The 13,491-nt window shown below is 35.4% G+C and overlaps 1 protein-coding gene across 1 annotated transcript in view; it reads left to right on the top strand.

Moving 5' to 3' along the window:
- The window catches only part of LOC114655504 (R3H domain-containing protein 1), a 176,599-nt gene that overhangs the window by 61,690 nt on the left and 101,418 nt on the right, over positions 1-13,491 (top strand). Inside the window, exons 15-17 of the mRNA XM_051930563.1 lie at positions 2,523-2,780; positions 5,255-5,394; positions 12,859-12,960. Of these exons, the coding sequence (XP_051786523.1) occupies positions 2,523-2,780; positions 5,255-5,394; positions 12,859-12,960 (500 nt within the window). The remainder of the gene's footprint in view (positions 1-2,522; positions 2,781-5,254; positions 5,395-12,858; positions 12,961-13,491) is intronic.

Below are 13,491 nucleotides of genomic sequence, written 5' to 3'. Positions count from 1 at the left end.
TATGTGTGTGTATACACACTATATATAATATATACAAGGGATATTCAAAATGTTTCTGCACATTCAGTTTTTCTTTGGAAACGGTGAAGGCGGTTGGAGTGGTAATTGGGCATTAAAAAGTTGGTACGAAAATTGCATCGCAAAGGAAGGTGACTATGTAGAAAGTGATGTAATTTGTTTTTAAAATTCTTAATAGTGTTAAAAAAGTGCAGAAACGTTTTTAATGTACCTCATATATATATATGTATACACAGTCATAGGAAAAGTTTGGGAACCCCTCTAAGCTTGCAAAATAATTTACTCTACTTTCAACAAAAAGATAACAGTGGGTATGTCTTTCATTTCCTAGGAACATCTGAGTACTGGGGTGTTTTCCGAACAAAGATTTTTAGTGAAGCAGTATTTAGTTATATGAAATTAAATCAAATGTGAAAAACTGGCTGTGCAAAAATTTGGGTACCCTTGTAATTTTGCTGATTTGAATACATGTAACTGCTCAATACTGATTACTTGCAACACCAAATTGGTTGGATTAGCTCGTTAAACCTTGAACTTCATAGACAGGTGTGTCCAATCATGAGAAAAGGTATTTAAGTTGGTCAATTGCAAGTTGTGCTTCCCTTTGACTCTCCTGTGAAGAGTGACAGCATGAAATGAAGGGATTGTGTTAAAAAAATGCTTTAGTTGCCTCACATTTTTATGCAGTCATTTTGTTCACCCCACTGAATTAAAGCCGAAAGTCTGCACTTCAACTGCATCTAAGTTGTTTCATTTAAAATTCATTGTGGTAATGTATAGAACCAAAATTAGAAAAAAGTTGTCTCTGTCCAAATATTTATGGACCTAACTGTATCTCAGAGGTTTAAACTGTCAGTTTCAACTGTAAGGAATGCAATCAGGAAATGGAAGGCCACAGGCACAGTTGCTGTTAAACCCATGTCTGGCAGGCCAAGAAAAATACAGGAGCAGTATATGCGTAGGATTGTGAGAATGGTTACAGACAACCCACAGATCACCTCCAAAGACCTGCAAGAACATCTTGTTGCATCTTGGTGTATCTGTACATCGTTCTACAATTCTACGCAATTTGCATAAAGAACATCTGTATGGCAGAGTGATGAGAAAGAAGCCCTTTCTGCACTCACGCCACAAACAGAGTCGCTTGTTGTATGCAAATGCTCATTTAGACAAGCCAGATTCATTTTGGAACAAAGTGCTTTGGACTGGTGAGACAAAAATTGAGTTATTTGGTCATAACAAAAAGCGCTTTGCATGGCAGAAGAAGAACACCGCATTCCAAGAAAAACACCTGCTACCTACTGTCAAATTTGGTGGAGGTTCCATCATGCTATGGGGCTGTGTGGCTAGTTCAGGGACTAGGGCCCTTGTTAAAGTCGAGGGTCAGTTGAATTCAACCCAATATCAACAAATTCTTCAGGACAATGTTCAAGCATCAGTCACAAAGTTGAAGTTACACAGCGGTTGGATATTCCAACAAGACAATGACCCAAAACACAGTTCGAAATCTACAAAGGCATTTATGCAGAGGGAGCAGTACAATGTTCTGGAATGGCTGTCACAGTCCCCTGACTTGAATATCATTGAAAATCTATGGGATAATTTGAAGCAGGCTGTTTATGCTCAGCAGCCATCAAATTTAACTGAACTGGAGAGAATATGTATGGAAGAATGGTCAAAAATACCTCCATCCAGAATCCAGACACTCATCAAAGGCTATATAGGAGGCATCTAGAGGCTGTTATATTTGCAAAAGGAGGCTCAGTTAAGTATTGATGTAATATCTCTGTTGGGGTGCCCAAATTTATGCACCTATTTAATTTTGTTGTGATGCATATTGCATATTTTCTGTTAATCCAATAAATTTAATGTCACTGCTGAACTACTACTGTTTCCATAAGGCATGTCATATATTAAAAGGAAGTTGGTACTTTGAAAGCTCAGCCAATGATAAATAAAAATCCAAACAATTAAGAGGGGTTCCCAAACTTTTTCATATGACTGTATATACATACAGAGAGAGAGAGAATGGGTATATGTATATTGTGTTACTGTTTTAGTCTGTTTCTATTTTGTATTTTTTTTTTTAATACATCTCTCAAGTTAGATATGCATGTGGTCCTGTACAATAAAAGGCTGTTTATTGGATATTAAATTTACATAGATTTGTAAACTGATATCTTCATTTTTACAGTGTAATTTTAACTTTCTAGTCACCTCTTCATGCTTTTCTGGAATGTATATTTATTTGAACATCTTCCATAAAATGTTTTAACTTTATACCCTTACTAATAATGAGACGCTCAAGGGACACTTTAAATTTTTTTATGTCCAATAAGCATTGATCTTTATTGTGTTAAGTGAAAATAAATGGAGTTACCTTACATGCTGTTAAAGATGTAAGGAGGAGTATGCATTTAAAACAAGCATGTCTTGTTGTGCATAGAAAATAAACATGGTTTTTGTGTCTGTAGGTAAAGACCTTCTCGTTACTCCTTTCCCAGGTTCTGAGTCTTCTAGTAGTGTAGGGTCGTCTACGGGTTCGCTCTCTCGCACCCAGCAGCCACTTCCTGTTACAGCTTTAAGCCAGCCTACCCATGGTGCTCCTGCTGTCTATCCTCCTGTCAGCACTAGTAATTCTGTTTCCTTTGATGGTGGCATGAATGGACAAGTGTCCTCAACAACTAGCACTAGCTACTATTTGCTTCCGTTGGAAGCTACAGGGATACCACCTGGCAGTGTTCTGATCAACCCACATACAGGTTGGTATCCACTGATCATACCTTATTTTATAGTTGTGATATATATATTTATTAAATGTGTTTTATGTTTGTGTGATGTTTATAGGTGATTTTGTGTTTTTACATTTCCAACAGAGGGTTATGTCAGAATAGATATTTTTGGGTGTCAATATGTTTAAAATACAGACATCAGTGATTATGAAAAGTTTTTAAATCATTTTCTAATAAAAACAAGATGTAATATTTATTCAATTACGTATTTTAAAGTATTTATTTATCTTAAACATTTTTCTCAATTGGTTATACCCTGTTGAATGAGGCTATTATTTGCTTATTTTATTATAGTCATTCTTTATTTGCTCATGTTTTTCAGTTTACTTATACTTCTTGTTTATTTTGAAGAAAATGCATTTGTTTATTATACATAAGTAAATATTTTTGTATGTAGTAATATTAATGGTGACAATTTTTTAAGATATGGACTTATTTTTAATGCAAACAGGGCCTGTGTCGATACTCTACACCATTTTTATAACTGTTGCTTGGATTTTTTTAAATGTGTATTATTTTCTCCAAAGTCCTCATATTTGGGAGTGACCTAAATGTATCTCATTGATTTACTGTGCAATTTAACAGTGTGTCAAATTTTAACAATATGTTTCCAAAGGACTTTTTTGAATGTCAACAGCATAAAGAAGAAAAAAGACCTAGTTCCTGCAGGGACAAGTCCATCATATTTTTTTAGCCATTTTCTTTCATACTCACAGGAGGCAGAACGAAGCAGCGTCTTTTACTATTGCTGTTCAAGACAGGAAACAAGAAGCAGATCAATAGAGTGCAACCAGACAGGTTTGTCACTTCCAGATAGCACACCCATATTGGAAGTCACACATCAGCATTTTATTACTTCCTACATTTCAAAACCTGAGTTAAAGAAAGTACTGAGGTGATCTGAGAAAAGTCGTATTAACAATCAGTTCGTAAGAAAAGAAGCATGCTTTTAGTTGGTTAAGGTTTGTTTTCTTGTGAATTGTTTTTATATACACATTACCTTAAGAGCAACAGATAGAAATAATGGTCTGGGATCAACACTGGCCCTGAAAAATGTTAAATTATGTGTCAAAAGGATGAGGTTTTTATCTAACTAATGCAATGTTATTTTTAAACTTTAGTTAAAAAAAAAAATACAGTGGTAGTGCAAGAAATGAATATTATCTTCATCTTTAATCAGTAAGAGTTGTTTGTTAATATCTTTACACTCTTGCCTTAGAGTGTCTTGCTTTAAAACATTAACATTTGAAATTAGGATCTACAAAGAAGAACCCTGCTGCTTTAAATTCATTTGGAAGATTGTTGTATTTAATTCATCTGAGTATCTCATCCAGTTGTTTATTAAAAGGCAATAGAATATTTACTTTAAACATATTCATGTAATTTTTCTCAAGCTTCCATCACATAATCTGTTATTAAAAAGAAAAATAATTAAAATCCCTCTTTTCTCCCTTAATGTACATCCACTTCTTTATTTGTCCATGATTTTCAGGCACTTGTTTTCTACTGAGAAAGAAAAGAGCCAGTTACCCATTTGATAAACACACTATTTCCATTACAGGGTCATTAGGAGATAGCACCTGTCCTATCAGAATATGGGACTAGGCAAGAACTAACGTGGAAGGAACACATATCAATGAGCACATTCATACAGGCATCTGCACTCACTCGCACCAGTCCAGGTTTAAAAGTCAGCTATTTTAATAATTGAATATAATATCTGGCAGTTTGTGAAAGCAAGCAAAATATTAATAATGTAAGGTGTAAACCTGACAAATGTTTAATATAGAATAAAATTGTACTATGAGTGAAAATTATAATGTAGTATTAACTGACACTAAGAGGTTATAAAATTGAATGAAAAAGAAAACAAGGAGTTTGTTTTGTGTTTCTCATTTACATTTTTTGTACCATATTTAATATTAGGATACCTGTTTCAAATTTAATTCAAATCTAAATTGCTCAAGTTTGACAAATTATACTTATTGAAGGTTCAATTCACTTTTGAAATGTGGCATAGATTCAGAATGATAGAATTCAGGATGGGTTTTTTTTCTTATTCTCATTTTAATGTTGGTTTGACATTTTATCTATCTATCCATCCACCCATCCATCCATCCAGAAACCTGAATCATGCAAATAAAACCCTTGCATATTTTTTCAGTGTTTTTATGTTTTTAACAAGACATGTTCCTATGTAAGTATTCCATTCTTTATTTAAACTGTTTTAATACCATTTGCATAGTGTGTCCCACCTAAACAGTATTCAAAAACAGGTGAAAAGGACTTTTGTCTTTTAATGTTTTTTGAATAATACCCTTGGAAATAAAATACATCAATACATGTAATGTAATAATGGTATAATTAAGTAGTAGTTAAAATCTAAGCAAGAAAAAATAACAAATAAATTAGTATTGAGAATTTTTTTACCTCCATCTTTTCAGGTCAGCCATTTTTTAACCCTGATGGCACTGAAGTTGTGTACAACCCTGCCATTGCACAACAGTCTGTAAGGACCCCTATGCAGCAGCCCCCTCCACCTCCTCTACAACAACAACAACCCTCTAATCATATTCTTTCACAGGTTAGTTTGATGAGAGTTTAACTCGGATACATCTAAGAATTGTATAGATGACATGATTGGTTCTTTTGCAACAGCTATCTTCAGTCAGAAATGGTCTAATATATATTTGACAAAATGCTTAAACATGATACAGTATATTTAAATGTGTTGTATTTAGTATTTCTTAAATCCACTTTTTCACTAATATCAAGGACCGGAAACAGAATGACAGCCTGCTTCCAAATGCATTTTCATTACAAGCAGTAACACTGAAGGAGGTATTAATTGTACAGTCACATAAGTGAATGTTATTTGTAGCCACAAGCAAGATATATCTTATATAATGGCTATGCTATTTTGTTCCTGTTTTATTTAATCTTACTGTAGTTTTTATTTTCTGTCACGGTTTGTGCTGTACACAATTACTGCTTCTTCCGATTTCTTTCCAATTTGTTTAGTGTCTCAGTACTAAATAAAGTTTCCATATTTGGCTGAAAACTATCATCAGTTAATTTAATATGTATTCCAGTGAACAAATGACTGTAATTTACACGGTTTAATTTTCAATTCAAATAAAAAGCAGAATTCAGAGGGACGGTGCTTTGTTTATATTTATGTTGTTTGATTACCCAAGTGTAAGTCCAGTGAGCGCCTGCAACATTATTATTATGCTGTGGTGCCAATTGTATTTGTGAAGGAAATACTTATGGAGATACAAAACTGAGAAAAAAGTAAGATTAGACAAGAAGCAGGATTAGCCTATTTGCACCTATTTTCTAGTCATACTGCAAAATTGACACATTTGTCGTATCACTAGGGGGCTCTGCCCCCTGCTCGCTTTGCTCGCCAACCCCCAGGCAGGCAATATGCGCTAGCCACTTTGTGGCTCTGCCGCGAATGTATGGGGAAGCGAATGTACAACTTAAACAGATTGTTATTTTCATGGGAATTATTACATGTACATAATAGAACTAGCTATTTTACATTACAGTGGGTAATTAACCATAGTAAAAAAAGTAGTAAAATGTAATAAACTGAAAGAAAATTGTTTTGTGTTAAAGCAAAAATACTTTTTAAACTTACACTTTTACTATAAAACTTGAGTAAAAACAATATTTTGAATTAACTTTTCATCAATATCGCATTGAATTTTGATTTTGTGTTTGGACGTACATCGTGACAACGCAACGTATAACTGTCCATGAGTGAATATCGTTTCTTTCTCTCTAATAAATGAACCGACTGGGACTGTTTGTCCCTGTGATTTGTTATTTGTCATTGCAAAAGCTATTCTAATGGGAAACTGTAAACATTTTAATATGAATGGCATATCTCCTCCTATATTGTCTATGTTATCCGCGAAAGTTGTACTACATTACCTTTCTTGTCACCTGTTAAAATTTTACGTTAGAATTGTTCGACCAATTTTGAATATAACTAATCTTGTCCTATTGCATAACACATCACTCATACATGAATTATGCAATAACATTACGATACATCCTTCTTTCAACAGTAATTCGGCCCGTGGAAGATCGAACAGTGTTAACGGTTGTAGATATTCAAATGGGATATTGTAAGTTGATGTTTTCATCTTCTGCACCATCACCACCAGCTGTTTTAGCATAGTCTATTAATATGCATTTAACCAATTTGCCGTGTAACCAATCAACAATTTTCGCATTAATTTGTTTGACTTCATCGTTTCTTGATGCTAGGATTGCCCATGTACTCATTTCTTTGGGATGAAATTCTTCAATAAGATTTGGACATAATAAGTCATCTTTTATTGGGAACTTAAAGTGAGGAAAACGTAAAAATTTATAAGCATTCACATGAGTGAGAGGACTGTGGGCGTGGGCAGTTAACCAGAAATGGTTGAGAGGGGGGCAGGACCCCCCTACCAACTTGAAAAAATCTCTTGGCAATAGTCTCGTCTCGTTTCAAGATTTTCTTTTATAATAAAGAGATATAACATAAAATAATTCTCCAGTTTAATCTTGGACTTTTCAGTGTTTGATTTTAATTTTCTTGACTGAGCCTAAATGACCTATAATTTAAAATAAATATTGAAAAAAAATCTGTATATGAAACATGCAGAACCGTATACAGTATAATTTAATGGCTTTTTTAAAAAGAAGAGACTACTGTGACATTTTGGGGTGTAGATCTTTCTGTATTACCCATATTTTAAAGTTGTAGTGCCTTTATATATTTATAGCCATGTTCATATAAAGCAGCATCCATTGTTTGTTGGGCCTCTTTTAGTGCCAACTCTGTTGCCTTAATTAAATTCAACCTACTATTAAATTTTGTGTTCTGCTGCTTGACTCACTGTCAGATGTTGAGAAGCTCTTAAATTTTACCTTTGTGAACATGTAGCTTATCTCAGTTTTATTGTATAAGTAAATTACTTTGTGGTTTTCTTACTGTAAAAGTTCTCTCTCTTTCCATATAGGTTTTTTTTTTGCCATTGCTAGTAATATATTTTAGAATCAACAACAACAACATTTATTTATATAGCACATTTTCATACAAAACTAAAAAAAGGAGTAAGGTCCGATGGCCAGGGTGGACAGAAACAGCGATACCTTGAGATGCGAGTTTAATTCGTTCCGTGACCGAGCTTGTAAGTAAAATACTCATATCTCAAAACAGTTTTCCCCATTGAATGAACTGAAATGTCATTAATCCGTTCCGGACCCCCAAATAACAGTACAATTTTTTTGTTACATGTTTTTAAATAAGAAAAATGTACTTATAAATAACGAATATTGTATAAAAACACAATACAATAAAATGTACTGCAATAAACTGGTTTTATTAAGTACAGTACAGTACAATGTATAATGTACAGCATTTACCTTGGAGATCAGACGAGTTGAAGATGCTGACGGAGGTGGTGGAGAAAGGCTGAACTGAATGTTATTCACTGATTTTTGCCCTTTTCGCCGCACCTTCCTCACTTTCATCTGCAGGGGTTTTCGAAAAATACCTGTCCAATAAGGTCTGTTTCATCCTCCCTTTCAGAATGTTTCAAAAATGCGTCATGCAAGTGTCTTTAAATAGCACAGTCGCACGCCCAGTTGAAACTTTTTCTGGGTGTTTCTTTTGAATAAAGTCTGAAAGTTTCTTCCACATTCCCAACATTTCCTTTATCTCACTTGTAGAGAACTTCCTCCGCGTCACTTATTTCTTGCAAAACCTCCGTGTGCTGCTGCGTCTGTAGCTCTTTTATCTCCTCCGTTGTCAGTTCCTCAGAGAGCTCCTCAATGAGCTCATTGATGTCACCTTCATCCATGTGCATGCCCATGGTCTTGCTGAGGGATACAATCTCCTCCACCACTGCCTCTTCGGATTCAAGTCTTTCAAATTCCGTTTCAGACACAATCTCAGGCCACAGCTTCTTCCACGCAGAGGTCAATGTCCTCTTTGTAACAGCCTGCCAGGCCAAATCGATAATTCTGAGGCATATCACAATGTTATAGTGGTCCTTCAAGAACTCTCGAAGGGTGAGGTTTGTACTCTCCATCACCTCAAAGCAGCGGCAGAACAGGTGCTTGGTGAAGAGCTTTTTAAAATTAGAAATCACCTGATGGTCCATGGGCTGCACGATAGGGGTGGTGTTGGGTGGAAGGTAGAGAACCTTTATAAACCTGAACTCTTCGAGGATGTCATCTTCAAGGTTAGGTGGGTGAGCAGGCGCATTGTCTAGGACAAGAAGGGCTTGCAGAGGTAGGTTATTTTCCTGGAGATATTTTTTAACGTCAGGACCAAAGACCAAATTCACCCACTCCACAAAGAACTGCCTGGTGACCCACGCCCTTGGGTTTGCCCTCCACATAGCCTGCAGTCTTTCTTTCATAATCTTTTGTGACTTAAAGGCTCTGGGGTTTTCTGAATGATAAACGAGCAGTGGCTTAATCTTGCAGTCGCCGCTTGCATTGGCGCACAGTGCGAGGGTTAGCCTGTCCTTCATGGGTTTGTGACCAGGCATCCTCTTCTCCTCTGCTATTATATAAGTCCTCCTTGGCATCTTCTTCCAGAAGAGTCCTGTCTCATCACAATTGAAGACTTGCTGGGGGATGTATCCTTCGGCCGCTATAATTCCTGCAAAAGTTTTGAGGTAATCCTCAGCTGCCTTTATATCTGCACTCTCTGCCTCACCATGCCTGACAGCAGAGTGAATGCCGGTCCTCTTTTTAAAATTCTCGAACCAGCCCCGACTGGCTTTAAACAGCTCACCTGATGCCTCGTCTTTCGAAGTGCCTGGAGTCTGCTGCTGCAAATCAGCGTAAATCACTCGTGCCTTCTCGCAGATTATAGCCTCCATCAAGGTATCTCCTGCGAGCTGCTTCTCCGTCAACCACACAATCAGCAGCTTCTCCATATTTTCATGGATAGATGTCCGCTGCTTAGAAATGATTTTAACGCCCTTGGCTGGCGTTATAGCCTTTATCGGCTCCTTCTGCTTCAGTATGGTGCAGATTGTAGAAGTGCTACTCTCGTACTGCTTCGCCAAATCGACTACATGCACACCTTGCTCATGTTTTTCTATAATTTCTTTCTTTAATTCAATGGACATCATCCGCTGCTTCTTCTCTGCACTGTCCTTCGCACTCACTTTCTTCGGACCCATAGTTGGAAAAACAAAGCTTTGCAAAATAACTGCGAGCACAACACTGAAGTTTCCACTGCAAGCTAACTGCTTAAAGTGAACGAATGAGTCACGGGATGTTGGGGCGTTCACTGTGGCGAGCTGCATGTACTAGCGGTGGGGTGGGGTATCTGAAGCTGGCTCGTAACCCAAATTGTAGCTCTCAACTCAAAGCAAAAAATCGGCCAAGAGACTGCTCGTATCTCAAAAAACTCGTTAGTTGGGACACTCGTAAGTCAAGGTATCACTGTTACACTGTTTGAACCCATTAAAATTATTTACTGTTTTAACACACCACACAGTTGCTCATATATTTTTTAACCCTTTGGAACTACTTAGAATTTTTCATTAATTACTCATAACAACAACAACATTTATTTATATAGTATATTTTCATACAAATAATATAGCTGAAAGTGTTTTACATGATGAAAAAGAGAGAAAAAAAGACAAAGTAAGAATTAAAATAAGACAGCACTAATTAACATAGAATAAGAGTAAGGTCCGATGGCCAGGGAGGACAGAAAAAACAAAAAAAGAAACTCCAGACGGCTGGAGAGAAAAAATAAAATCTGCAGGGGTTCCAGACCATGAGACCACCCAGCTCCCTCTGGGCATTCTACCTAACATAAATGAACAGTCCTCTTTGTATTTAGGGTTCTCATGGAAGGACTTGATGATGACAATCATGTAGACTTCTGGCTTTTAATCCATCAATGTAGGAACATAATGGTGCTTTGATTAGGTGGTGGTGGCGCAGGTCGCCACCACAGAAAACCGGGAAAAGAAACAGAAGAGAGAGTAGGGGTTAGTACGGATTTTACAGCCACCATGAATAGTTATGATAATTAATTGAATATACAGAGCATCAGGACTAAAATGAAGTTATGAGAAGGCCATGTTAAATCAATGAGTTTTTAGCAGTTTTTTAAAGTGCTCCACTGTATTAGCCTGGCGAATTCCTATTGGCAGGCTATTCCAGATTTTAGGTGCATAACAGCAGAAGGCTGCCTCACCACTTCTTTTAAGTTTAGCTCTTGGAATTCTAAGCAGACATTCATTTGAGGATCTAAGGTTGCGATTTGGAATATAAGGTGTCAGACATTCCGATATATAAGATGGAGCGAGATTATTTAAGGCTTTGTAAACCATAAGCAGTATTTTAAAGTCAATTCTGAATGACACAGGTAACCAGTGTAGTGACATCAAAACTGGAGAAATGTGCTCGGATTTTCTTTTCCTAGTTAGGATTCTAGCAGCTGCATTCTGCACGAGTTCCAAACGATTTATGTCTTTTTTGGGTAGTCCTGAGAGGAGTGCGTTACAGTAATCTAGTCGGCTGAAAACAAAAACGTGAACTAATTTCACAGCATCTTTCAGTGATATAACTTTTGCTATGTTTCTTATGTGAAAAAATGCTGTCCTAGTGATCTGATTAATATGCGATTTTAAAATTCAGGTTACAGTCAACAGTTACCCCTAAATTCTTTACCTCCGTCTTGACTTTAACAATGCTGTTTAATCTTCAACTTGGTTACAATAATTGAAAAAGCTGTACTTCTTATAAATGTTGAACATATTGTTAAAATATTCACATCTTGGTGTAAAAAGTATGTGTTTTTTAAACTAGTGATTTCTCCAGAAGCTAACTGGAGTTAGGTGTTCCAATTAATGACATGCGATTGGAAGTGTTTGTAGGTATTCTGCACTGTAAAAAAGACAACACACTTTAGTTACTGATAGTCTTCTCTTCTCAAGAAAGATCTGTTAATGTAAACCTTGCCCTAATCAAAAGAAACATCAGAGAATTGTAAAAGATGAGTTTTAGAAATGCATAAAGCTAGAAAAGGATTCTAAAGGATTTCTTAAGTTTTGGATGTTCATTGCTCCAGTATTATTTGTCTACATAATTAGGTACTGTTGGTACTCTCTGATGGATTGGGCGTTCTGCATAAATAACAGCAAGACTGCAAAGCCCTTGGCTAAAGGGGATGAAAAGAATAAATTCAGAGTAGTCTACAAAGAGTTGCATAAATCTCTTGAACTTCTTAAAATCTCAGTTTGTGTGCCTGCTATAGTAGTTGGGTGTTGTACCATGTTAGCCATGATGGATGCAATGCTACTGCATGATAGTTATTGGCTAACTAAAAAGATTACAATATGCAAGCTTTTGAGGCAGCTCAGGACCCTTCTTCAGGCAAGGTGTTAGATAACTTTGTAGTTTAAAATGATGCTCCATTCATACAGTTTTTAACTTCTCACTGGCACAAAATGCTGTCATATTTTTATGTTAAAATGTCACAGTTCACTTAAAGGTCAGTTATGTGTTTTGTCAATTCTGGGAACACCTGTGTAGTAAATCACACATTAAAACTCAAATTATTTAAACATAGATTAATTATACTTGGATATTCAGTGAAATCAATTCTATGAATAAGAATTTGGGAAGAATTTTTTTATACATTGTTAACCATTCAATTCTGATATTTTCAAGAGAAATTAATTTCTGTGTATTCAAAGGTTTTCAGCTTTTTGGATTTGTGGGATTATAATATATACAGTATTCCGTTCAGAATTTCGTAATTTATAAGCCTGATTACAGTCATAATATTATAACATCTTAAAAATACATTGATTGTATAATGTCTTTCTCATTATACGCATATATTTAGCCTGATCATATTTACAAACAAATTGAATTATTTCATAAAATATATTCTTTAGTTAGGTATTTTCAAGATTTTCTCTTCAACATTAACATTTATTGTTTTGCCTTCTAACTTTTTTTTTAATCAACTGTTAACACACATGTAAACTTGCTTCTTTAGCCAATTCAGCCACTCCAGTCTTCTACTCAGCCTGTCCAGTATTCTGCAATTTCTTACCCACCTCCGCTCCTGACAGTCTCTTCTAACCAGCAATACACTGTGGTATCACATCTTCTTTTATCTTTCTGGCTATGCTACAATTACTGTGATAAAACTCTTCATTATTGTACTGCACGATATTGCCTTATTTTTTGTCTGTTCTTATTAAGCAGCTTCAGGTTAAAAACTGTAGAAAAAAACATATTTTTCAAGATGTCAAATGTAACCTGAACTAATGTTGTCTTTAAATAATCATGACACTTTATTTCAATCTTTCTGTGTGTATTTTTGCTCATTATTAGTGGTAGTTCAGATTAAACATCATTTTTACTCCATATTTATATTAGTAAAGATGGTTTAGTTTCTTATTTTTGTTCACCTATGATTCTTGATATTACTTTGGTAGAAACCTTCTAATAACCTGTTTTAAATATTAGCAGTCTGTATTTATTTCATTATTGAAAATATATATGTAATGTACACATGTTTATGTTTGGTTTGGGTCAGTAAAACTTTATTTTTATATATTTAATCAAGTTTTATTATTTTTGACTAGCACTAATTATATACAATTTTTATTTTTTTTCTGCTAAA

The sequence above is a fragment of the Erpetoichthys calabaricus genome, chromosome 8 (assembly GCF_900747795.2).
Source record: "Erpetoichthys calabaricus chromosome 8, fErpCal1.3, whole genome shotgun sequence".
NCBI classification, from domain to species: domain Eukaryota; kingdom Metazoa; phylum Chordata; class Cladistia; order Polypteriformes; family Polypteridae; genus Erpetoichthys; species Erpetoichthys calabaricus.
This window is presented reverse-complemented; position numbering and strand designations above follow the sequence as displayed.